General features: G+C 37.0%; 1 protein-coding gene across 1 annotated transcript in view; it reads left to right on the plus strand.

Annotated features, from left to right (window-relative positions):
• Nucleotides 1-15,543, plus strand: part of LOC127423372 (inositol polyphosphate multikinase-like) — a 39,398-nt gene extending 23,855 nt beyond the window's left edge. Inside the window, exon 6 of the mRNA XM_051667624.1 lies at nucleotides 10,709-15,543. Within this exon, the coding sequence (XP_051523584.1) occupies nucleotides 10,709-11,244 (536 nt within the window). The 3' untranslated portion in view covers nucleotides 11,245-15,543. The remainder of the gene's footprint in view (nucleotides 1-10,708) is intronic.
• The last annotated feature ends 11,675 nt before the right edge of the window (nucleotides 15,544-27,218 follow it).

The raw sequence follows: 27,218 nt of genomic DNA on the forward strand, positions 1-27,218 counted from the left end.
AATTTTAAAATTGTGATTTCCAGGCCTGGAAAGTCATGGAAACTAACTTAAAGCTTAAAAAGTCTGTTTGATGTTTCTACTAACACTCAACTGTAAAATATTTAATTGGCTAGAAATTACTCTTTATAAAGTGCAATATCTATAAAATGATTTTTTATTTTGGAACTGCAATATATTCTGTCATAATATAATTAAATATTTTTTTCACTAGGGCTTTAATCGGTTCAAAAATGTTTTCTGTGACTTTTTGCGATTTAATCGTGGTACATTACAACACAACAAACATTAAAATATAATCATAAATATCTTTATACTTTGTTTCAGTGAACTTAAGAAATTGGTTAGTCATCATTCATTTTAATTATTTGAATATAAACATGGTAAAATGTTCAGTTTTTTTTCTTTAGGAGTAGTTAATTAGACACATGTATACAAATCTTTGATGCAAGTATATGTATACATGCCATAAATTCAGTGGACATGCTGTAATTAAAAGTTTAATAATAGTATTAAATAGTCAGATTCAATTCATATCAAGCTTTATTGGCTAGTGTCTAATAATGCATTGGCAGTGTACATTGCTAATGCATTATTAGAAACTATACATACAGATATAAAACAAATTGAATGCTGAAGTTTAAATCTCGAAACTTATTTTCTCTTGCTGCCGTTCAGTCCCTATTGCACACATGCTGGGTCTCTCTCGCAAGGTTTTGCTTTTGACGCTGGCTCAGATGACAGTGAGTGAGCGTTTTCAGGTGATGCAAAGAGATACGGCAGTCTCTATTCTCTGTACAGTAAACCCGCATGGATTAATTGCTGAAAAAAACAGACTAATAGCATTTTTTTTTTTTTTTTTTTTAAATGCGTTAAACGGTCAACTAATTATTACAGAAATTAACGTGTTAAATTTCCAAGCCCTAATTTTTACTAAAACATTTTAAAATGTAAAAGTAACTTCTGTCCCTCATTTCATTTGCCAAATTAAATACTCACCAACTAATAAATAATTTTTAAAAATCTCATAACTGGGGGGGGGGGTCGGGTCACGTGACGCCATGCAAGAAGCAGACGTGTGAGCGACGAGCTCTGCACACTTTGCTAAATTTTTTATTATTGTCATGTTATAATCTGGTGAAATTTGATACACCCAGTTACACATTTGCTCTTTGAGGCAAAACATGGCAAAGAAGTCAAAGTCCTCGGGCTCTGGAGACATTAAAAGACACTTACGTGTTCAGGATGAAAGCCCCGACAGGCCTACTGACCGGGGTCTCGATCTGGATGGTGCGGCGGGAGAGGTGATCCAGCGTCAGTTGTCCATGTCGGTGATGTTGACGAAGGTTCTTGCTGACTTGGAGGATCTCGCTGTAATACGTCAATCGAATACGGTGATGGAAATAAAATTCTCTGATTTAGTTACAAGAGTGTCTGATGTTGAGAGACGAATCGATTGTCTGAAATCTTCGGAGAGGAAATTAACCGCTAATCCGCCCACGACCAAAGTTGATTTGGAACGTCTCCTTGAAAAGCTTGAAGATCTTGAGAATAGAAGCCGCAGGAATAACGTTCGAATTGTTGGAATTCCTGAGCATGAGGAGGGCTGAGATATGGTGAAATTCCTAGACAAGCTTTTCCCGAGTCTGCTCGACATAACAGGCCACAAGCTGGAAATTGAGCGAGCTCACAGATTTGCTGAGGGAGATAGGCCCCGATCGATTCTGGCCAGATTTCTGAGATCATCCGATAAAGATCTTGTGTTGCACCAGGCGAGGAGCAAAGGGAAGCTTTCTTGGAAGAACCATAATATTTTCTTGTTCCCGGACTTTGCGAGTTCGACGAGAGAAACGCAATCGGTTCAAGGAATTTAAGAAACTCTTACATCAGTGAAAGATCACTTTTGCTCTGATGTTTCTGGCCAAACTGAGAATAGAAACAAAGGACGGTCACAAAGTATTTACATGTCCCAATCAGGCAATGTCTTTTATTGAATCAAAGGGTGAGTAAACCATTGGGTTTTTCTCATGTGAGTGGGTCGACTCGCTGTACTTACTCTGGCTTTTGAGGAAGCTGGGCGTCATTTTGGTTTCTTTTTTCTTTTTGCGTTGGCTCCGCCGAGTGGCTGGAGCTTGTTTTGTTAACACTTTTCCTTAAAGAAACTTTTTTGCTTTGACGGAAAATTACTTTTGCATTGAAGTTCCCAGCCAGTTTGAGAGTGGACACTATGGAAGACTGCAAAATATCTACATGCTCACACGTCTTTTATAAAGTTGACGGGTCGTGTAAGTCATGGTATATATTTTATGCGGCCTCCGAGTGAATTGACTCGACCATCCGGGACCATTCTTTTTGTATTGGTTCCGCCTAGCAGCTGGAGCTTGTTCTATTGAATACACTCCTTTGGAACAGCTGGGGATTAATCTTTAGTTCTTCGTGCTTATTCCTCCTGCTGGCTGGAGTTTGTTTTGTTGAGTATTTTTATAGGACATTGGAATGATCACGTCATCCACTGAACTCATAACAGCTGGCTCACTGAACATTAGTTTGTTTGTCCGAGGAATCTGAACGGTTTTATTTCAGCTGGAATTTGTGACAGTTCTGTGAATGAATCTACATGTTCTTTGTGTTCATTCTGCCTATTGGCTGGGGTTTTCTGAAAAGAGTATTTTCTGTTATGTAATTTTGCCTCACAAATTTGTGAGGCAAAATTGAGCAATCCGATGGCAAAGTTGGCTTGGGGGCTCGTGGGCATTCATGGACCATTTGAGTTTAGAGGGATTGTTGCCAGTTGGCACTTTCATGTGAATGGGGAATGTGGTCTGTATAATTTTGTTTTTGACACACAATTTATTTTTTCTACTATATCAAAATGTCAAATGTTAATATGAGTGTACTATCTCTCTCCACATGGAATGTAAATGGGTTGGGGCACCCCATAAAAAGAAGGGTGAAAAACTTTTTTTAAACCTAAGACATATGATATAGTGTTTCTTCAAGAAACACATCTCTCCCCGCAAGAAGCTGAAAAATTTGGGAAGATGGGGTGGACGTGTTTTTTTTAGTGCTGGCTCAAGTAAGAGCAAGGGAGCCATTATATTGATTAATAAACATCTACAATTCAAACGTCTCAAACAGACAAATGATAAATTAGGGAGAGTCATTATTGTTTTAGCTGAAATTCAAGGGCAAAGGTTGATTTTGGCTAATATTTACGCACCTAACGCTGATGATCAAGGCTTTTTTGTAGTTCTTGAAGGGATGCTGCAAACCGCTGGCACCCCTCATGATGTAATATTGGGAGGAGACTTTAATCTTTTGATGGACTCAGTCCTTGATCACAGTGAAGCAAAAGTGTGTAAACCCCCTAGAGCAACACTGATGCTTCACAGGATGTGTAAAAATCTTAGTCTTACGGATATTTGGAGATTTTTGAACCCATCTGGTAGGAACTATAATTTTTTTTCATCAGTCCATAAGATTTATTCTAGAATAGATTTTTTTTTTTTTTTTGATATCCAAATCCCTCATTTCATCTGTTGTTGATTGCTCAATTGGAAATATCTTAGTCTTAGAGGTGTTGCCATATACAGAGAAAAATAAATCATATAGTTGGCACCTTAATGTGTCCCTTTTTGCAAAATCCTGATTTCCAACAAATGTTAAAGACTGAAATCAGTGTTTATATGGAGACCAACTGGTCCTCAGTATCCTCTGTGGGCGTGGCTTGGGAGGCACTTAAGGCGTTTCTTAGGGGTCGGATCACACAGTATGCCTCATTCACCAAAAAATCCAAAGCACGAGAACTTGTGGAGTTGGAAGGAAATATTAAAAGTGCCAAGGCAGAGCTGAAGCGCCATATGTCATCTGATGGCCTCAGAGAATTGACCCGATTGAAATATAGATATAATACTATTTTGTCATGGAAAGTGGAGTTTTGGTTATTCAGGGCAAGACAGTCATACTTTGAGTTGGGTGACAAAGCAGGAAAACTTTTGGCTAGATATATAAAGCAGAGAGAGTCTTTTTCTACCATTCCCTCAGTGAAATCTGCTGGTTGTGAAATATTTACCTTGGCCATTGATAGTAATAATGCTTTTAAAGAATTCTATTTTGATCTCTATAGTTCCACGTCTTTGTCTACTGATGAAGATATTAGGAACTTTGTGGAACCATTAGATCTCCCTAAACTGACGACTGAGCAAAAAAATTCTCTTGAGTCTGGCCTTGCCTACAGGCAAGGCTCCGGGGCCTGATGGCTTTTCCTCTGAGTTTTTCAAATCTTATGCTACAGAACTGGCTCCACTTTTGTTAGAAGTTTATATGGAATCATTAATGAACGGAAAGCTTCCTCCAACCATGACGCAAGCCCGGATCAGTCTGATTCTTAAAAAGGACAAAGATCCAAGCGAGTGTAAAAGTTACCGGCCAATGTCCCTGATCCAGTTAGATGTAAATATTTTGTCCACAATGCTGACTAATCGATTAAGTTATGACATCACTTATACATATAGATCAGGTGGGGTTTATTCGAGGCCGTAGCTCTTCTGATAATATTAGGCGTCTCATCAATATCATGTGGTCAGTAGCGAATGATCAATCTCCGGTCGCTGCCATCTCACTTGATGCCAAAAAGGCGTTTTATATGGTAGAATGGGATTATCTTTTTAAGATTTTGGAAATGTATGGGTTCAGGAGTACATTTATTGGTTGGATTAAGTTACTTTATAGACACCCTGTAGCAGCGGTGCAAACAAACGGGTTAATTTCAGATGATTTTACTCTGGATAGGGGCACCCAGCAGGGTTGCCCTCTTTCCCCATTATTGTTCTGTCTTGCCCTGGAAACATTAGCAGCCGCGATAAGAAAGGAGGATGATTTTCCAGGGGTGATTGCAGGAGGAGTGGCGCATAAGCTTCTGCTTTACGCAGATGATATTTTATTATTCGTCTCCGACCCTACTAGATCTATGCCTTGCCTCCACAGAATTATTAACTCCTTTTCAAATTCTCAGGATACAAAGTCAATTGGTCTAAATCCACAGCTTTGGCTTTGACAGCGTACTGTCCAGTAACGGCCTTCTAGCCGGGTGCCTTCCAGTGGCCCAAACAGGGAATTAAGTATTTGGGAATTTTATTCCCAGCAAATTTGTCTGATTTAGTCAGAGTTAATTTTGATCCTTAATAAAAAGATTTTCGAATGATGTGGACAGGTGGGCTTGATTTCACTTATCGATGATTGGGAAGTTTAATGTTACTAAAATGAATTGTATTCCAAATTCAACTACCTGCTACAGTCTCTCCCTGTAGATGTCCCCCTCTCTTATTTTAAGCAATTTGATAGTATAGTGAAGTCCTTCACTTGGAATGCAAAGCGTCTCAGGTTACATTGCAACAAGTTACATAGGCCGACTGACATAGGTGGGCTAGGCCTACCCAAGATTTTGTTTTATTATTATGCATTCGGTCTTAGACATTTGGCTCAGTGGTCGCTTCCACCTGAGAGAGCCCCTCCCTGGTTTTGTATTGAAAAGGAAGTTCTTGCCCCATCTCGCCACTGCAAAGCCTTTCGATTAAACTAGCCAGAGAGGTTAAGTCGCACCCCGTTATTTTGCATTTGCACTCGATATGTACAAAAGTGTCCAGAGTGTTTAATTCTGATATTTATTTAAACATAGCCTCGAGCATATGGCTGAACCCTTAACTATGTATTAATAAGTCCCCTTTCTGTTGGTCAGATTGGATTGTGAGGGGGGGTTAATACACTTGGTGACCTATATGAGAGTGTACTGAGATCTTTTGAAAATTTGATTCAACATTTTGGGATTCCCAGATCTCAATTTTATAAGTATTTACAGCTGCGCCACCTGCTCTGCACTGTTTTTGGGAGTAGCACGCACCCCCCTAGAGCGGCAGATACTCTGGGAGTGGTGATTACTGCTTTTGGGAAGGGTCATGAGGCATCAGTGTATTACTCCCTGCTAATTCAGAGTCTGGGGGATGGAGCTTTAAATTCTCTCAAAAGATTATGGGTGGAAGATTTAAATTTGTTATTGGAGGAGGGAGTGTGGGATAGGATTCTAAAATACATCAAGTCTGCATCTAGAGATGCAAGGGTTTGCCTTATGCAATTTAAGATTTTACATAGATTTTATTGGACCCCCTCTAGATTGTATAGGCTTGATCTTAAGGACACACCCATCTGCTGGCGATGCCATTCTGAAGATGGAGACACCACCCATGTTTTTTGGGGGTGTCGTAAGATCCAAGAATTTTGGCTGAAGGTGCAAAGTTTTGTGTGTGATGTGTTGGGCACTCAGGTCTCGTTCTGCCCCAGACTCTGTATTTTGGGAGATGGGGAGTTCATGGATTTGGAGGATAAGTACATGAAGGACTGGGTTTTGACCAGTGTGATGATTGGTAGGCAGGTTATTTTGAGGAGTTGGAAGTTGGATGGAGCACCCTCATTCCCGGAGTGGTGCATGGAGATGGGTAGGGTGGCTGCCTTCGAGGACGGGTCGAGCATAAGGATGGGAGTTAGGGATTCTTACAATAAGAAATGGGGCAATTACTTAGCATTTTTGGGGGAATCTCGAGGAGGGGCGGTGGAGGGAGTAAATTTTTTTTTTTTATTATACTTGATTATTGTATTTTATTTTATGTTGTTGTTTTAGTTTGGTGTTTTTTTTTCTGTGTGTCTATATTCTGTTGACCACAGGGGTGTTCATGGGGGGGTCAGGGTGGGGTGGGAGTTTGGTAGGGGGAGGGGATATAGTGGGGTTTCAATGTTTAACGTGTTTGATTCAATATATATATATGTTGTTGTATTTTTTGTGTTAATTTATGAATCATAAAAATGTTAATAAAATAAAAAAAAATCTCATAACTTATATTTAGGGGTGTGAGTCTTTGGGTTGAAAGTGAATCGATTTAATTCAGGATTCATAGGTTTTTGATTCAAAACTATTTTTTGCACGTTCAGAATGATTGAATTCGATTTGATCCCCAAGGATTTGTTTTTAAAGATTCGATTAATTTTTTAATAAAGACTTTTCCAAGTCTGGAACACAATTAAAACACAATTAAAAAATTCCATTTAGTTCCCTCAAGGCCTCATAAACAAATAAGGAAACGAGAAGAGCAATATCCACTGATGACTTCAACATAAATTTTTCTGCATGGCAAGTCCACAACTAAAAAATAATACCAGTAAAATGGCACTTTATCTTATAGAAAGTTTTACCGCAATGACAGCATTTTATTTCAGTAATGGCCACGCAAAGGCTGTTGTATCTGAAAACGTAGGCAGCTGACTTGCTCCCTGATCAGTGATGGGAGAGCTTTGAAGGCGTGCGCACCAAGGCACACTAGAGAACGACGCTGCACATGTCTCCATTAAATCACTCATGTAACTATTGCTAATGCTAATAATTCTACAGTGAGCTGGGTCCCAAATGACACACTAAGAAAAATTCCATAGACTTACATTGACATGTTCAAATGAGCCCATAGAAAGATTGTGGATTCAGGCTATTTCCACATTAATCCGGATGTATTTGAAAACTGTGTTTTTGTTTTCAAAACGCTCTCCCTCCACACTGCTTTTTTCAAGTGTTTTCCAAAGGTTGCTTGTCAACACTGAAACGTATAAAAACGCTTTAATCCCCTTACTGTGCATGCAAAAAATTGCCGTTCCATGTACTGTCTGAAACACATTTATCCTCGTGTTCTGTCGCCGGACAGCAATTCCAGGTAAACTTCCTGTCACCTTTGAAGGTTGTACAAAGTACCATTTATCTTTAACAGTGCTATTAACGTGATTAGCAGGCACAACAACGCTGCTACAATATGGGCCGCCATCTTGATTGTTTTGGGTTGAATGGATCACATGACTGCACCACATGACAACTAATTCGTAATCGTTTTCGAATATCTTCGTTATCCTGTCCACAATATGTATCCACTTGGGAGAGCATTTTCGAAAAGTTCAGTTTTCGCTATCAAAAACGCTGTCTCAGTGTGGACGGAAGGCCAAAACGTAGAGAAAATGTTGCGTATTAGTGTGGACTTGGCCTCAAATTCCAACTGTCATAAATTAAAATTTAAACAAAGCCACAAAAGGTCTTTAATTTGCTTTAAAGGTGCTGTAAGTGATTTTATTTTTTTTTTAATGGAAAGGTATGCAAAAAAAAATTGTACTCACTGAAAGATATTAATGAAATTAGTATCCTGAGATATCTCACCAGTCTCTGTGACAGCTCTAGACTCAGTAAACAGCAAACAAAAATGTGTCCGTGGACAATGACGCTTTCTGCCTGTCAGTCATATTGCACGTAGTAGTTGCAATGAATTATTGAGGCATAATGCCACTTTTATGCCATGTTGCTCATAATAGTTGTCAGTTGAGGGCGCAATTTTGCTGCTGTTCTTTTTAGTCAACCATTTCTGCCCGTGTCTCAATAAAGCTCATTTGGTATCTTTGGAGTGCAGGGTTTTGGAAAAAAGGGGTGTGGCTCAGGCATGTGCCGTGGGCTTTGAGACTGTGCAAGCATCAAAGATTTTTAATACACGTTATTAAACACTGTGCCCAAAACACATTATACGGGTGAGTGTAATGTCGTGGAAATGTTAGACGTAAATTGTTGCCTTAGAACCCACCAGTCAGTTAAAAAAGTTATGTCACATTGGTGAACTTCATGACCAAATTGTTTTAAGTTCAGGACAGTTATATTGATCATATCACACAAACACAAATTGAAGATTGTCATATACTGCATGTTTATGTCCATTAAATCATACAATGAACCATAGTGCCAGAAGAGCTTGTTTTGATATAAAAAGAAAAGATCGCCAGTTACTAGTTTCATCATAGGCCTCACACGTCACTCTTCCCACAGTTCAGAACCACTGGAATGGACAGCAGCAATTAACTAATCTGACCACCAAAGATAACAATCTTAACCAGAATGCACAAGACAAATGTAATGTAGACACAGCAGTCTACATACCTTAATTTCTTTTTAAACAGACACTGGTCCCTAACATTAGAACCATAAAACAAAGTGTACCACAAGGACATGATTGCCAGATCAATACTTCATAGCCTCAGACTAACCAGAAACAATGGCCTAATATCTATGACCTAGTATCAATAACACAGATTTTTAATAAATATATTAACTTACCTTTACTTAAGCACAAAATCCATGCGTCTCCTTGCGAATGAACATCGCTTTCACTTTGTTGAAAAAGTCGCCTGCTTGTTGAAGTTTCGATAGCCTCTCTTTCTCGATTACATTGAAATCAACTTTGCAAAATCCCCGTATGTCACTGATGCTTACACTATATCCATTTTAGCGCTTTATAGCGCATTAGTTATGTGAACTTGAACGTGTTGACGACGCAAAACAAAAATCTAGCCAATCAGATAGTGTGACAGAAGGAAAGGGCATTCTGATTGGCTTTCTCATTTTGTTAAGCATGCTTACCTTGGCCATTTGTGGTAGCGGGCATGATTCAGTTTGAATGAACGTACATTGTTGAATGAAAGAGCGGTAAACAATGCTTTGAATCAGAGAAAGCATAAGCATATAAGCATGCTTATACATGGGTGGCGCCAAAGCGATGAAATGAATAACTGTCTGTGCTGCTCAACCGCCATGAAAGATTACGAATTTGAGCGAAAACAGTAGTTTATATTAACAGTTATATTTAAATATTTTATAGTGTCATTTTTCTATTCACTCCACTGTTAGGTAAGCACTGCTTTCCTTGCTTGTATGGACGGCACATCCCTGGCATGGCTAATCCAACGGCTCTGTTTGTAGAAATTCTAGAATGGCTAAAATCACATGCAGTACCTTTAAGTTGCGTGCGTTCTCTCTCGCTCTCACTCTCGCTAGCTAGTGTTTTTAACCCATGCTCGCTCACTTATTGAAGTCATAGAAGTTAAACAGAGACTCGCTTACAGTAAGTTACCCAAGTGATGTACTGGAAGCTTTTAAGCACATCAATCAGCACAATTCATATTTTAATTATCTATTGTTATTGATTGTATCGAAAAGTTGTTGCAGAAGGCAGAACAGATGCCATGTTTAATTTGAAACAAAACCACAGCTGTGAAAAGTACAGTCCATTCTTTTTTTTTCGTACTGTTGTGTACCTGGGTGTCGATCATTCAGCCAACACAAGACTGAAAATACTTCTTTTCGTCTAAAGGAAATTTGTTGAAAGATGTATTTTCAGTGTTACGTCAACTGAACTATGAGAATATATTGAATTAAATATGCTGGCAGCTCCACCTAAAGTCTTTTTGCTGTTGATTGAAAATAAAAAAATGGGGTTGTTCTAATACTTGTTCAGCTTTGTCTTACATTGCCTGCAAATAAGATTTAAATAATGTGGTTGTAGATAAGCAGTCCATGTAGAACATGTTCTCTGTGATTCTGTTGAAAGCTTGACTCACTCTTTAACTCGCTGATTTGATTCATTAACCGGCCCACACAGAATCTGTACCCTTTGAATGTTCAACACGTACATCAGCCCTTGCATATTTTTTTATTACATATTTTGGCTATACCTATAAAAAGCTCAGTTTAACACATTTTACCATGTTTAAATCCATGCTATAGAATTTCGCCCCAAAATCAGCACTGAACATGCAAAAAAAAGTTTTTGTTTAAATCGGATATGGCATCCACTCTGTTCTACAGGTTTATCCAAGTTCTTCTACAATGGAGACATTCTCCGCAAAGACGCCATCACTGCCAGCATCCTCAAAGTCCAGAAGATCCTCCATTGGTTTGAGAGCCAAAGTCAGTTAAACTTTTATGCAAGCTCTTTGCTCTTCGTCTACGAGGGTGTCTGTATGCCCAGTTTTGGCTCTCAGACCCTACTGGAGAGCAATCTCACACCCAAAACCTGTGAGCAGAACAACAACATTGACCAGAGCCTCTCAACTATGTACTCCCTGCACAACAAAGGTTGCATCCAGAGCCACTACCAAATCAAACAGGATAACAGCGCATGGAAAATGTCCGCACAGCAGCCCAACGGCAACCACAGTCTGGCAAGACTGGAAGAGGAGGGGAGGGAAGCGAAAAGTGAAGCGGGACAGAAAACAGTTGGCAATGTGGAGGTTAAAATGATTGACTTTGCGCATGTCTTCCCTAGTGACGTCCATGACCATGGTTACATCTACGGCTTAAAGAACCTGCTGAAGGTCCTACATCAAGTTCTGGATGAGTAATGGAGCTCTTTTAGTTGTCCTTAGATTGGTTACATCTGTGACTTGAAGAACCTACTCAAGCCCCTACAGCAAGTCTTGTACGAGTGATGGAGCTCTTTAAGTGGTTCTTATAGATGGGTTATGTATATGGCTTGAAGAACCTACTGAAGGACCTACAGCAAGTTTTGATGAGTAATGGAGCTCTTTTAGTGGTTATTATAGATGGGTTACATATACGGCCTGAAGAACCAGCTAAAGGTCCTTCAGCAAGTTCTAGAAGAGAGATGGAGCTCTTTTAGTGGTACTTGCATGGGTAACATCTACAGCTTGAATCACTTACTAACGGTCCTACATCAACGGCTAGATAAGTGATGGGGCTCTTTCAGTGGTTGGAGAGCTTGTTTTTGAAGGTATGAATTTTGTAGCCACTTTCAAAACTGTATACCCCCTTCGCTCTAATCTGCACTACCTACTACCATCAGTGGAGTAACATATTTGTAATCCTCGTCTAATGTATGTGCTTTAGTCTTCAAAAAGCTTTGTACAGTTTATGATATATTACTCAGGTAAATGAATCCAGTATGCTCGTGTATGTTTATCTCGGCAAAAGAAGAAAGCTTCATGAAATGTTGAAGCACTCTGATATCACATATTAGTTCCTGTTTCCAGAGCCATGACAGAGCCAGTTCTTTTTTTATCTTTATTTTTTAATTGATGTGATTGAAAATAGAATAGATGTAGGAAAATATATCTGACATTTGTTGCGCAGATGCTGCCAAAATGACCCTGCCTGTTGTTTCAGACCTGTTGAATTGTGAATTTTATCAAAACATTTTAACATGTGATTTTGAAATAATTAAACCTTTGTAAGTATATTCATGTTCTGTGATTACTGATGCAATATGACCGAAATGACAAGGATGACAGTAATGAAGATTTAAAACTTTCATCTCAAAGAGACCCTTGTGTCTACAACAAATGCCAAAGTTTCCACCAATGGAGAACGAGAACTGAATGATGCAAGTAACTTCAGCAGCTTAAGACTGCATTCATAAATGGTTTCTTAAATGGTCCTGCTTTCTTGAGTGTTGTCCAGGAATTTCACTTGGGCGTTAGTCCACATTTATTGAGTGAGCACTAGGGCTGCAACTAACGATAATTAGACTAATTAATAATCGACTAATCTAACGATTATTAGAACGATTATTCGACTATTCTTCGATTATTGCAAAGATTAATCATTAACTCTTATCTGACTATTCAGATTGTGCCCGACTTAAAAGGTTGTATTAAACATGCTTGCTAAAAATAGAGGACAAAATTGTCTTTTAAAAGTACAATAAACTAAATGTCATTCACTGAATTAAAGGAAAAGATACTTTATATTAAGTTTAATTCCGTAAAATAAAACATTTACTGCAAGATACAATTACTTGAGAAGCAACATATAAGATATTTAGACTTGCTTTAAGAGAATGTATCTTAAATAAGGGTATTTTATGTATAAGTGTATTTTTTCACTTGGTTATACTTCTGCGAGTGCAGTAACGACAAAATATACTTATATTCAAGATCTGTTCTCTAAAAGCAAGTCTAAATATGTTGCTTCTCAGGTGAATGTATTGATATCTGATTTCTTTTTTTCTTCTGCAATATAGCTCCTAATGTAAATGTATGTTGTTTTAAAGGAGTTTTAGATATTTATATTGGAAAACAAGCCAAAACAAAAACAAATCAAAAACGTATTTTGTTGCAGTGTATGATGGGGCGAAAACTACCCTCCCTCACCTTTCTGTTCACTTCAATTCATCTTTAACTCACAAAAAAAACTAACTCTTCTTAATAAAGCTGCGTATTGCCAATTTTCTTTACGATAATAAACACACAGTGACACACACATTATGATTCAATATGTCGCGAGTCATCACGTTATAATCTAGCTGCATTAAGCATGCACGCTCAGTGGATGAGTGTCCCCACGACAGAGTGTGAATCAGCCGGATGCAGTTTCAATCTCTCTTTGATTTGCCCCCTGTTGCATCCCTTTTAAATTCTCAGGAATTGCATGTTTTAATACAAATTGTCTTGTAAGCATGAATTGTTCTTATGGATATTATGATCATTCATTAGCATCTCAGTACGGTTATGTTTAACTCAAAGGCTCTGTTCCAAAACCTAGAGAGCTGCCATAGTAGGCAACATTTTAAGGTATCATATGCACACTGTGGAAGGCTGTTCAAAAAGCTTAAAATTCAGCATCGCTTAAAAGGCACCATCGCATGCATCTTTCATGGAGAAGGAAATTATTTTATTTATTATAAATGATTCATTCAATACCAATTTTTTTTTTTCTTTTTTTTTTTTTTTTAAATAGTTCTGTCTATATTAAAAATTGGGCTATTTTATCCAATATTTCTTTGTGTTATGTATTTTAATGCTTATCAGTGTATTGAGTTGTTAGCTTAGCAACATGCTTACGCCACATACTATTGAAGTCAATTGTGATTTCAGTCTCCAAATTGGTCACTTATAAGGTTTCATTTGAGTTAGGATGCTGCCATAAAAGCCAACTGCCTATATAGGCAGTAGACAGCAAAGCAACTCACTAGGTTTTTGAATGAAGCCACTGTTTCCCTTTTTTGTTCCACAAGTATTACTTTTGTTTTTGTTATCTCTTGTGTTGTCTGTGTAATATATCGCATTACCTTGGTTGTGATGGATGTTGAAAGACACAAGCTAAATGCAGCATAGCAAGTGTATGAAATACAGTTTTCATTCTTTTCCACTTTCATCTTTTGAATAGCACAAAATTGGAAAAAGTTACTTTCTGTTTGTACCCCAAAAGACAGAAGTGAATGAAAAGCATAGCTCCAAAGTGAAATGGAAATATGTGTCTTTGGGCAAAGTTAAACTGCCTTTGTGCATAAGAAAGAATAGTCAAGGATTTTTGCAATTCATACTGGCATATTATTTTTAGAAAGTCTCTTTCTGGAGACTTTTGCTAGCAGTCTAAGTGGGCTCTAGAGTATTATAATGCTGTGCCAACGCAAAATGCAGTAACTACATATCGAGTTTTGACTTAAATCAGGTGTCTTAGACTATGATCTGTTCTGTGATATGGGTTTTGCTCAACTATAATCAGATTTTGAGTAAACAGAGTGTGGAAGTTGCAGTAACAACAAAATTCACACTAAATGCAAGGAAAACCACAGTATTCGCAGTTTCAGTATTGGCGTAGTTACTGCGTTTTGCCTTTGTGCATTATAGTGCTCCTGATGGTATCATTTGTTTTAAAAGAGTTAATGAACTGAATCTTGTTTACATTCTACCTTAATGGTTATCTGGACAGAATCACTTATTACTATATAGTCATTTATGCATAACTCTATAATAAATGTCTGTTCATTGTTTTATCTTTATGCACTGAAAAGAAGTGGAAATACTATAAGATGTATACATTCATGCTTTTGTTACTTACTGAAGTTTATCTTAAACTTTTTTTTTTTTCTGGCTATTTGTTTTTTTTTTTTATTACTGGTATATAGTCCCTGATTGGTAACTAACTACTGTATGGAAGTGGTTAAAGCACTTTAGTGAGCCTCTGCAAGACTGGATTTTTTTAACCATGGAATAGATCCATCTTATGGGCACAAAACTGTTTATTTCTACAAATGAAGTCTTAACACTCAATTAAATGTTTGTACACTGGTTTGATCTTGTTTTGTGGAACGGCAGAAATTGTTCCATCACATTCCCTCTCTCATGCAGAGTCAGTGGAATATGAATATGATAATATCTCTCTGGTGTCCTTATGCTTTGCTGTTCAATACACTGAAATATGCAGGCCTAATTCAGTGCTGTCTCCATTTTTGAAAACCCATCTTTAACTTTGATACAAGCTAAGCTAAGGGATAAACAAGAATTCGACAAATAAAAACACCTATTCAAATGTCATTTCGTTCAGATGGTTTCTAAGTGAATAATGTAATCTAAGTGTCAGCTATGGGCAAACAAATTGGTCTGTTCCTGAATTTAACAGTTTTTATAGTGATTTTTCAAGGCAATTTGAAGAAAATAAAGTTATGGAGAATTCTCATAGAAAAGAATGAAAAAGTACTGATCTAATACAAATCAATGTGCACTCTGGTTTGAGCAAATCTAATGCTTTCTAAACCTGTGTAGTCTTTGGAAATATGTTTAACCCTGCTCTAATTATACTCAAACTAACCACTTTTGAAAATAGGTATATGAACTTAAAATATTTACTTGGATGATATGTGTATATTTGGCAAAGTTTCTTTAATAAAATCTACACTTAATACCAGGTTTTGTGTGCTTGTCTTCATTTTATAGGTGTTTTACACATTTAAACTTTCAAACTTGGGACGTCAGAGGCGATGTCTTCTTCTTAAACTTTTAACGCAACACGTCACAAATAAAATGAGAAAAGAAAAATAGCTTTAAAAAGCCTCGATGTTTGATGGTTATATAGCTTTAAGCATTTTTACTACATTAATGGTAAGATCGATAGACAAAAAATCATAAGTCTGATCAATTAGAAAAAATAAACTTAGTAAATCAGAACAGCCTAAATACGGAAGTATGGGCAAAGCTTTAAAAGCTCTTGGATGAATTAGTGTCAGAAATTTTCAGTGACAGTATATGGGATTTTTAGGATCATCAGCTATTAGAAAAAAAAGGTCTCATGACAGGTTGTAATAATAGTATGAGATGTTGAAATCGTACGGGTTGGGTCATGGAAAAAAAAACACAACTTTTACTCCCATAGAGAAAAATAAATGAACCAACGACAAATTGGTTAAACCCCTAAACCATGATTTCAATAGGAAAATCACTGCTGTGTACTACGGAAGAAAGAAAACATTAGGTTTTGGAACGAGACAAGGGAAGCGCAATAGAGGGTATTAGAGGGTATTGACATCAGTAATTGTTTTTTGCAAAAATTAGAAACTACATTTGTTTACAGATGTTTTCTTTAAAGTGTTGGATAGAAGGCTATTCAGTTTGAAATTCTGTTTGTTAATTGGTTGGTCTCTATGGGGAAAAATAAAATCATAACTCTTTGTAAGAGACAAATCATTCAATATCTTACAATTTTGCCATCTCGTACGAGTTGACATGAGACTTGAAAAAATCAAATCAGTTAGAAAAGTACACGTTAGAACAGGCTGAGTTTGTTGGATGTACCTTGAGAGTTTGTCAAGCCAGTAATACTCAATATTATTAATCACTGTGAGTTTAAGTAATTAACAGTCTGTTGAATTTTACTAAATGTTTTGGTCAATGCACTCAAGGGCAGACTAATTAACTGTGGTCTCACTAAGTGGCTAATCGCTATGGGGAAGATGACTTAAAGTGGCCGACTGGTCTAGAACTGATGCCATTTCACTGCAAGTGTTGAATCAATCGCTTGCAGCAGGTGGGGTGTAAGAACCTGAATAAACACTCACAAACATAAGGCTCGTTCTATAATTTAGGGTACATGTCCATTGATGATAATTATACATTTTCTAATCATTTTTTTCAGAAATATCCCATTTTATCCATGAAGGGAAAGCATGTCACACAAATATTTTGTGCACCCCATGTTTCATTTTGCCATGAAGTTTCTTAACAGTTTTTGCATTGTCCGTTTTTTAAATGAGTTTTTTGGGTCAGTTTAAAACATTGGTTCTCAACCTTTTTTTGATGAACACCCCCCTACTTCATTCCCTTACCGTAGCCAAACTAATAATAAAAGTGGTATTGTTGTCATATTTCAAAAATAAGTGAAAAGACCAATAATATTGCATATTATGTCCCACTGAAATGCTCATTCTACATTACAGCATTGATTTTGAGTTTTGGTATTGACAACAGTAAGGTTATCTATAAAAAGTAAAAAGTTAACACCTAATTTATGTGACTAAATTATTCCAACAGTGTGACTGAGTTGGAACTCCTTTCATCAGGTTCTTATTGATTCAAATGATTAATCTCTTGGAATTTCTGAAAGCAAGCAAAATCTTATATTTTGTTATAAATGTTTTCTTACACTCAAACAAAGTGGTAATCTGCCAGGTCAGCATATTTGAGCAAACTCAGAAAATAACCACAACAATCCTAGGTGTTTATTCAGTACTGTGGCTAAATTGGTTAGGAATAAAGCCTCGACTGAACCAGATATTCCGTCGCAGCACAATAGTAATGACTTCTTGAATTTCTTTACTGATAAAATTGAAATCATCAGAAATGAAATTGGAATTATGCAATTGTCTGTCATAGTACCTCAGAAAACAGTGTCTCATAATTTTTCTCATGAGCAACTTCAATCCTTTGCTGTCATAGGTCATGAAGAGCTAACAAAATTTATTGAAACATCAAAAGCCACAACATGTATTTTAGATCCAATACCAACTAAACTCTTAAAAGAGGTATTCCCTGTAATCTCAGAACCTCTTAATATTATTAACTCCTAGCTATCCTTACGACATGTCCCAAGAATGGCAGTTATCAAACAACTTATTAAGAAGCCACAGCTTGATCCTGGAGAATTGGCTAATTATACACCGATTTCAAATCTCCCATTTATATTCTGTCGAAAATACTAGAAAAGGTGGTGTCCTCCCAACTATCTTCATTTCTACAGAGAAATCATATATATGAACAATTTCAGTCAGGACTTAGGCCCCATTACAGTACAGAGACTGCATTTATCAGAGTTTCAAATGACTTGCTCTTATTATCTGATCGCAGCTGCATTTCTCTTCTACTGCTTTTACATCTTAGTGCTGCCTTTGACACCATAGAACATGACATTCTCTTGAATAGGCTTGAGAATTATGTTGGCATTTGTGGACTTGCATTAGCATGGTTTAGGTCCTGTTTAGCAGACCGCTACCACTTTGTCTGTGTAAACGAGGAATTGTCAAATCAAACAAAAGTATGGAGTGCCACAGGGATCAGTTTTAGGGCCTCTGCTTTTCTGCTTATATATGCTTCCCCTGGGAGATATTATCAGGAATCTTAGAGTAAGTTTCCAATGTTATGCCGACGATACCCAACTTTATATTTCTTCAAAACCCGATGAAAGTTCACAATTCTCCAAATTAGCAGTTTATTAATGAAATCAAAGATTGGATGGCCAGAAATTTCCTTCTACTCAATTCCGACAAAACAGGTACTAAGTATTGGACAAAAAACCTCAAAAAATAAGCCGCTTAAATATAATTTGACCCTCGATGTACGTATATTCTGTTACATAATCTTCTACAGCGAAGAACTTAAGTGTTATATTTTATACCAATCTGTCTTTTGAAAATCAAATTTCCAATGTTTGTATAATAGCATTCTTCCATCTCAGAAATATTGCTAATTTACAACACATGCTCTCTGTTGCTGATGCCTAAAACCTAATTCATGTGTTCATGATCTCAAGACTAGATTATTATAATGTATTACTGGGAGAATGTCCAGCAAGATCAATAATAAACTTCAATTGGTTCAAAATGCAGCAGCCAGAGTGCTGAATAGAACCAAGAAAAATGATCATATTAGCCCCATTTTATCATCATTATATTGGCTACCCGTTAAAATGTTGTATTAATTTTACAATTTTGTTAACTACTATACACACAAAGCTTTGAATGGTCTCACTCTGCAGTACTTAAGTGACCTTCTACCATGCTATATTCCATCATGTTCATTACGATCACAAAATTCTGGCTTGTTATTAGTATCTAGAATATCAAAATCCACAAAAGGAGGTAGATCCTTTTCCTATTTGGCTCCTAAACTATGGAATAGTCTCCCTAACACTGTTCGGGACGCAGACACACTCACGCAGTTTAAGTCTAGACTAAAGACTTATCTATTTAGCCAGGCATTCACCTAATTTATCCTTCTCACAATTAGGCTGCTTTAGTTAGGTCTGCCGGAATCAGAAACATTTATCATGATCTATATTCTGCAAAAAATTGAATGGCATCTACGCTAATATTATTCTATTTCCCTGTCTCATCCTCGGGATTCATATCCCGGACTATTCAGGACTATTACGATGGACTTCAGAGGATGAACTAATGCCAACTATAAGACATGGAATAGCTCATATACTTGAACATTAGACTTTGGATAGACCTCACCGAAATGACCTGCTAGTTGAACTTTGATTCACCTCACTAATCTCTGCCTGCAACACCTTGGTCTAATGATGGACTACACTCTTAAAAAGGAATACATAGACTATCAATTAATTGCCAACAAAAGCCTTCAACAGCCAACTAACAAAGGACAATGCATCTATGTGAACTACTGCAGTTAATCCAGGATGAATTTAAAAGACATTAGTCATTAATCTTACAGTTCAAACAAAATGTTTGTATAAACACTGACCCTTAACACTTCATTAGTTTACTAATTTTAAACCATGACCTGCACTGCACATAAATAACTAATATTGGCATTATATTTATGCTGTTAGCCAGAGGGGAACTGGCCCCCACAGTGAGCCTGGTTTCTCCCAAGGTTATTTTTCCCCATTAACCAACAACTTATGGAGTTTTGTGTTCCTTGCCACAGTCGCCTTCGGCTTGGTCACTGGGGTTCTAAATACAATTATTATTTAATTATTTATTTTTTATACACAATTTACAATCATATTTAATCAAACTACACAATGATGATTCTAAGACGTTATAGATATTACAGTTTTCATTTTCTGTTAATGCATGACTTACTGTGAAGCTGCTTTGAAACGATGTGTGTTGTGAAAAGCACTATACAAATAAAAATGACTTGACTTTACTTGGTATTTGTAACAAGACCATAGTAAGCACATGGAAGCATGGATCTTCTTCACTACTGTGGTTAGATGTAACATGATTTCTATAAAACAAACTATGGCATTTTTGTGATAAACAGTAGGCCTACTCTAAACATGTAAAAAAAAAAAATATATATATATATATATATATACAGGTGCATCTCAATAAATTAGAATATCGTGGAAAAGTTCATTTATTTCAGTAATTCAACTCAAATTGTGAAACTCGTGTATTAAATAAATTCAATGCACACAGACTGAAGTAGTTTAAGTCTTTGGTTCTTTTAATCGTGATGATTTTGGCTCACATTTAACAAAAACCCACCAATTCACTATCTCAAAAAATTAGAATATGGTGACATGCCAATCAGCTAATCAATTCAAAACACCTGCAAAGATTTCCTGAGCCTTCAAAATGGTCTCTCAGAGGCTACACAGTCATGGGGAAGACTGCTGATCTGACAGTTGTCCAGAAGACAATCATTGACACCCTTCACAAGGAGGGTAAGCCACAAACATTCATTGCCAAAGAAGATGGCTGTTCACAGTGTGCTGTATCCAAGCATGTTAACAGAAAGTTGTGTGGAAGAAAAAGATGCACAACCAACCGAGAGAACCGCAGCCTTATGATTGTCAAGGAAAATCGATTCAAGAATTTGGGTGAACTTCACAAGGAATGGACTGAGGCTGGGGTCAAGGCATCAAGAGCCACCACACACAGACGTGTCAAGGAATTTGGCTACAGTTGTCGTATTCCTCTTGTTAAGCCACTCCTGAACCACAGACAACGTCAGAGGCGTCTTACCTGGGCTAAGGAGAAGAAGAACTGGACTGTTGCCCAGTGTTCCAAAGTCCTCTTTTCAGATGAGAGCAAGTTTTGTATTTCATTTGGAAACCAAGGTCCTAGAGTCTGGAGGAAGGGTGAAGAAGCTCATAGCCCAAGTTGCTTGAAGTCCAGTGTTAAGTTTCCACAGTCTGTGACGATTTGGGGTGCAATGTCATCTGCTGGTGTTGGTCCATTGTGTTTTTTGAAAACCAAAGTCACTGCACCCGTTTACCAAGAAATTTTGGAGCACTTCATGCTTCCTTCTGCTGACCAGCTTTTTAAAGATGCTGATTTCATTTTCCAGCAGGATTTGGCACCTGCCCACACTGCCAAAAGCACCAAAAGTTGGTTAAATGACCATGGTGTTGGTGTGCTTGACTGGCCAGCAAACTCACCAGACCTGAACCCCATAGAGAATCTATGGGGTATTGTCAAGAGGAAAATGAGAAACAAGAGACCAAAAAATGCAGATGAGCTGAAGGCCACTGTCAAAGAAACCTGGGCTTCCATACCACCTCGGCAGTGCCACAAACTGATCACCTCCATGCCACGCCAAATTGAGGCAGTAATTAAAGCAAAAGGAATACTACCAAGTATTGAGTACATATACAGTAAATGAACATACTTTCCAGAAGGCCAACAATTCACTAAACATTTTTTTTTTTTTATTGGTCTTATGATGTATTCTAATTTTTTGAGATAGTGAATTGGTGGGTTTTTGTTAAATGTGAGCCAAAATCATCACAATTAAAAGAACCAAAGACTTAAACTACTTCAGTCTGTGTGCATTGAATTTATTTAATACACGAGTTTCACAATTTGAGTTGAATTACTGAAATAAATGAACTTTTCCACGACATTCTAATTTATTGAGATGCACCTGTATATATATATATATATATATATATATATATATATATATATATATATATATATATAAACATTTAAATGTAACAGAAATGTATTATATTCCCTCACTCCCCTAATGTAGCCTATGGAAAATTTAATAGAGCTAATTAGTGTTAATATATACTATATACTTTTGCTGTGTTTTTAGGATCTCTCACGGGAGCGCTGCATTTTTAGAAGCCTCAAGTTAAAACAAATTTCAACTGAAAAAAACGCACCTTGAGACACCTGCATTCTGCTCTTTCGTTGTGGTGCGTTTTGCTTTTTTAGCTCGAGAACGTGTCTGTCTGACTTGTTACTGGAAGAAATGCTTTAGCCAATAGTTACATGAACGCTACTCATACTTGAGGAAAAAAAATGCATCTCTCAGTCACCAGAATTGAACGCTTTGGTGTTGATTATTGGAAAAAAAATTATCCCGAGGGAGCATGCCCCTGGACCCCCTTAGATATAAGGTTGTATTAGGCAGATTTCTGTGCGTACCCTCAGATAAAATCATGCAGATGCCCATGTACACAGGCAGCAAGCACCAAGTAGCCATGATTTCAGGATGTCAGGATTTCAAAGACAATGGAAGTCAACAACACCCTCATCATTTGAACATTGGCTGGAGGTTATTTCTAATGTTGCCAATTATGAACAATAAGTGTTGGGGTGGGACAGGGTTAAAAGTGGAATAAAAGTAAGGACGTGTCACAGTAAACTTTGTTCTGAATTTTGTAAATCTTGTTCATGTTCAAAAAACAAAAAGATAAGAAAGAAAATGGTGCCATAAAGAAATGTATTAAATTATTAATATCCTTTCCAATTATAATGTGTGATTTAGGCACACTGACTGACATTACAAGAATTTAAATTATAAGAATATTATTTTCCAAACTACGATGGGGTATAGATAATGTAGGTTAAGTTTAGTTAAAATAAATAATTGTTGGTACTTTGCAATGCTGTAACCAGGTTTACGATTTCTTGAAACTTCAGCAGTAACATTTACAAACAAAATGATAAAAAAATAAAATAAAATCTGAAATTTTGTGGGAAAAATTGCACTGTTTAAGTAGGGCTGTAGCCAGGAATTCTGGGCACCCAGACTGCATATTTCTCTGGGCATCATACATCAGTACTACTAAAATTGCAGACCGATCGCACAGTGAATTTGGCGACAGTAGGCTGAAAGTTTTGCTGCTGAAATTAGTTTGTGTTTACCGAAAATTCAAAGCACTGCCCCCAGTGGCTGAAGTGGAAAGTGTTGGTTAAATGTATGGGCTTGTGTGAGCTCCAGGTTCCCGGTGAAATGTCCACAGAGTGGCACTAAAAGTGAGTTGTATTTTTAGTTGTTAATTATGCAGTACAGTCATCAGGAATGCATATATTCTTAAGTTTGTGTAAATACACTTAGGGTTCAAAGTATTTTTCTTTTTTCACATTAATTTTACAAATGTCTGGTACAAATATGTGGTCTTGTTTCATCATCTACCTGGAAAGAAGGAAAGTACAATGTGCCACATAGGTAGGGTTGCAATGCTCTATCAGTAATGCTAGAGGGAAATGTGATCACCCTTGAATTGATGCAAAAATGTCTGATGGGGGATTTATGGGGTTGATGTCAGGTTACACAGACTTTCGGAGAAACATGTCGATTTCCAGTGTGATCATGTGGGAAATTGTTGTGGGACCCCTACACCTTTGGGTCCCTAGAATTGTTCCCACCTTTTACCCCAATAGCTATGGCCCTGCGTTTATGTGTCAACTAAGATTAAAGGATGAACAAGGGTATCATCAGTCATTTATTCAAATATATTTTCAGTTATGGTTCAGTAGTTTGGGGCTCCACAATGTAAAATGAAGTCTTGCCATTTCAAAAACCCTTGGGGGCAGTAATTTTAGAGGTCCTACGATGCTGTACTGTGCTGTGCAATATGTTTTGAAAAATGATTACCCTACTACTGTGCTGTTAATGTTGAACATCTCCCAGAGCCTCTGAGGCCATAAAGTTCTGTATATTTTACACTATAACATTAACTTGATATTTTGTGACAGGCAAATTATGAATAACAACAGTATTTTTTAAGCATTTTCAGATAAAATCTTATGTACATTGTGGACCTATTCATTAAAAATGTGTTTAAAATATTATTGGATGTGCGTATGTTTCTATTCTTAAAGGAGATTTAATCGAAAAGATGACATTTTTGATTGAGCCCAATAATGAGAAAATGCTATTGGGAATATTTGTTGCACAACATGAATAAAATATTACAAAACTGTTTTGGGTATATTCCATTTCCTGCAATTTCCGCATATCCTAGTTATATTCATTTGCAATATGATGTGAACACACCACAATTTGGTTTTATCATTTTTTTCCTTTCCATATCTCTTGGCATATCTTTATGACATTGAATCATCACATTTAATTGGATTGTTTACTCCTGACCAAAACAATTATGGCTAAGCATCAACAGAAGATAAAAGCTTTTGGGGAATACAACACTGTATTTATGCTCACACTCAATAGCTTGTCCTTGCACTGTGTCTGACATACATAAGGTGTAGCCTATAAATTGACAAAGACAATTGGGAATTGGTTGTTGTCACATTGGGAAGTTGTCACAAGGGCTAGGTTATGTCTCAGTAACTGTAAGGTTTTGAGTCAAAATTCAATTACACATTCACTTGTTCTCTCTAGCAGTGGTTTTCTATGTTTTTAACACCTAGTCTCAAATTAGTGAAATCTCTGGAATTCTTTCCTTCAAACTAAAATCATCATCACCATATTTTTGCAATAGGTGTTGATAAATGAATGAACACTGAGTCTAAAAGCACAAAAGGAAACCTTAAGAAAAACGTTCCTTGTGCGACCCTGCGTACACATGTGTGGACATTGTATTTTGGCTTCGCTATACACACCACATAATTTAAATTATTAAACTGACTGATTGTCCCTCATTTTCTTCAAAGACTCTTATTTTGAAGTTTTCCACTGGACTACATCACCCGTAGTTCACTGCCCTAATCACTTCCATCTGTTCATCATCATCCTCACCTGCCTTCCATTCCCTCATTAGTTTTTTGTATATAAATACCCTCTAGTTTTCATCATCATTTGTCAGTCCTTGAAGTGTTGCTTTGGGTTTAAGAAGTGTATTGCAATGTTGTTGAAGTGTTACGTTGTGTTGATAGTTTGTGATGTTAAGCTTTAAAGTTTGTTCTACTCCAACGTTTGTTCCACTCCAGCGATTACTATTGTTAGCTTTTTAGTTAGTACTTCTCCAGTGTTTGTTCCACTCCAGCGTTTATATTTAAAGGATTGAAAGAATCTACTCCTGCGTCTTCTGTCTTCCTCTTCCACTCCCTGACACCAACGTTACACTGATGTCAGTTTTGGAGACTCTGTACCATCAGCTAAGGGTTAAACTTTTTATGCAAGGAGTCATGTGACAAAACAACACGGTGCTGATCACAGCGGAGTTTGTCTTTGGGAGTAACACCAACAAAACTACATCTAGTAAGAAACCTAATTAAGCTTTTACACTGAAACTTGTGAGTCAAAAGATTAGAGTCTCTAGTTTCATCTGATATACCATTTTAAAAATGAGCGATTTATCGCGAAACGCAATGCTGTTAAACACAATGTACACTAATCAATATTTACTGCCCATTATCATATTGAGAATCATTGGGTTCATCCAAAAGCTGAAATAATGTTGCTTCCAGAGGTTTTATATGGAATTAGGATGAAAATAAGGTGCATTTTAAACTGTTCTGAGAGCAGTGCAGACAGACTGCACACCGGAGGTTAAGTCATTCACTTAAGAGGGAGCAAGGGAGCATAGCTCTCTATCCAGCTAATTGCATTCTCTCCTAAAATCTGACCAAAAGTTCAGTTTCAGACTGCAGATGATGTTTGGACCACTCAACATGTTTGGTAGACATGGGACAACGATAATCAGTACATAGATTCAGAATTTATAATGTATAATTTTATTTTAACATGGTTGGCATTGATTGGATGATGCTGGACATAATTAAGCTAATTTCCAGTGTTGGGGGTAACGCAATAAAAGTAACGTGTGTTATGTAATCAGATTACTCTTTCTAGTAACGAGTAGAGTAATGCAATATTTTATTTTAGACCATAATATCTGAGTTATTTTTTTAAAGTAACAGGTTACTTACTAGAAATGGTGTGTGTGTGTGTGTGTGTGTGTTTCTAGAGAGTATGAGCCATGCTTCTCAGTGATGGGGAGAGCACAAGTCTTTTAGCCCACCCTGATTTGATTTAAAAATGGCAAAATGTTGCTGGTAAAGGAATGTAAATCTGAACGCTTCGGTGGAATCCAGTTGTACTTATCATTTGCAGTGGTGGATTGTTTTGTGCATTGGAGCTTAAATGTGCAGCCGTCATAAACTTTGCCACTGTCATGACAATCACAGCAAGAGTTAAGAAATATAGTACAGGCATAAGCCGGAGATAAGTCGTCCCATGGCCACGGCATGATTATACAGATACATACAACATGGAATGATCGCTGACTGTTTGTGCATCTGAATTGTTTTGTTTTAAAGCTGCCCATAACTACTTCTCTAGGATCAGTTTGCATCTGAACTGCTCTGGGTTAAAGCATTTAACATTCAGTTGAGTGAAATGCAATTGATTCCTGTGTAAATGCACGCTGCATTAAAAAAAACAATCTGCAAACTCGTTTAGGCAGAGGGATTATAAGACTAGTCCACGACATGATATACAGGGTGAAATACTCTCTCAATTCACTGACTTATTCAGCCGGACTGCTCCGTGTTCGAGCTCCCTGTAACTGGGAGAATGGGATGAAAAAAGCTGTCTCTGGATCAGCAGCTGCAAGCAACATTCTGCATCGACTGTGTATGCAGAAATTTCTTAAAATATTCGACTTTTTTTTTTTTTTTTTTCTATAATAAACTAGTAATTTGATTTGTGAAACAAAGTTTTGAAGACATTTTGGTAGCATTAAAAACAATTCCATTCAAGTTGGATCAACATGCGTGTTTGCAGTTGTGTGCGATCAACCAGTGTCGTCTGTACGCACTGTGGATCAGCACAATACAAGCGTGCACTGAGAAGACTTAAGTGAAAAAATATTCATTTATTCATCAGACTTATTCCTTTAAAATGTTAGACTGGCATTCCCCACTGAATTTTATCCTGACTTCTGAAAAACATCTCAAGTTGACTCTGGCATTGTCGATGGGCACCACATATGATGCAGGTTCAAGTGTTGGACTTGCTGCTTTAGGTAAGACAGTGGTTATTCTTCATCATTCATGTTGGCTGCCATGTCGATGGAAAAACAAATCATGAATATTCCTGTTATTGAGTCTTTATTTTAAATATGACGGGAAGACCTACTGATTGTAGCCTTTCTAAATATCTGTTTGTTTAGTATGTTGTTTTGA

The sequence above is a fragment of the Myxocyprinus asiaticus genome, chromosome 32 (assembly GCF_019703515.2).
Source record: "Myxocyprinus asiaticus isolate MX2 ecotype Aquarium Trade chromosome 32, UBuf_Myxa_2, whole genome shotgun sequence".
In the NCBI taxonomy this organism is placed as follows: Eukaryota; Metazoa; Chordata; class Actinopteri; order Cypriniformes; family Catostomidae; genus Myxocyprinus; species Myxocyprinus asiaticus.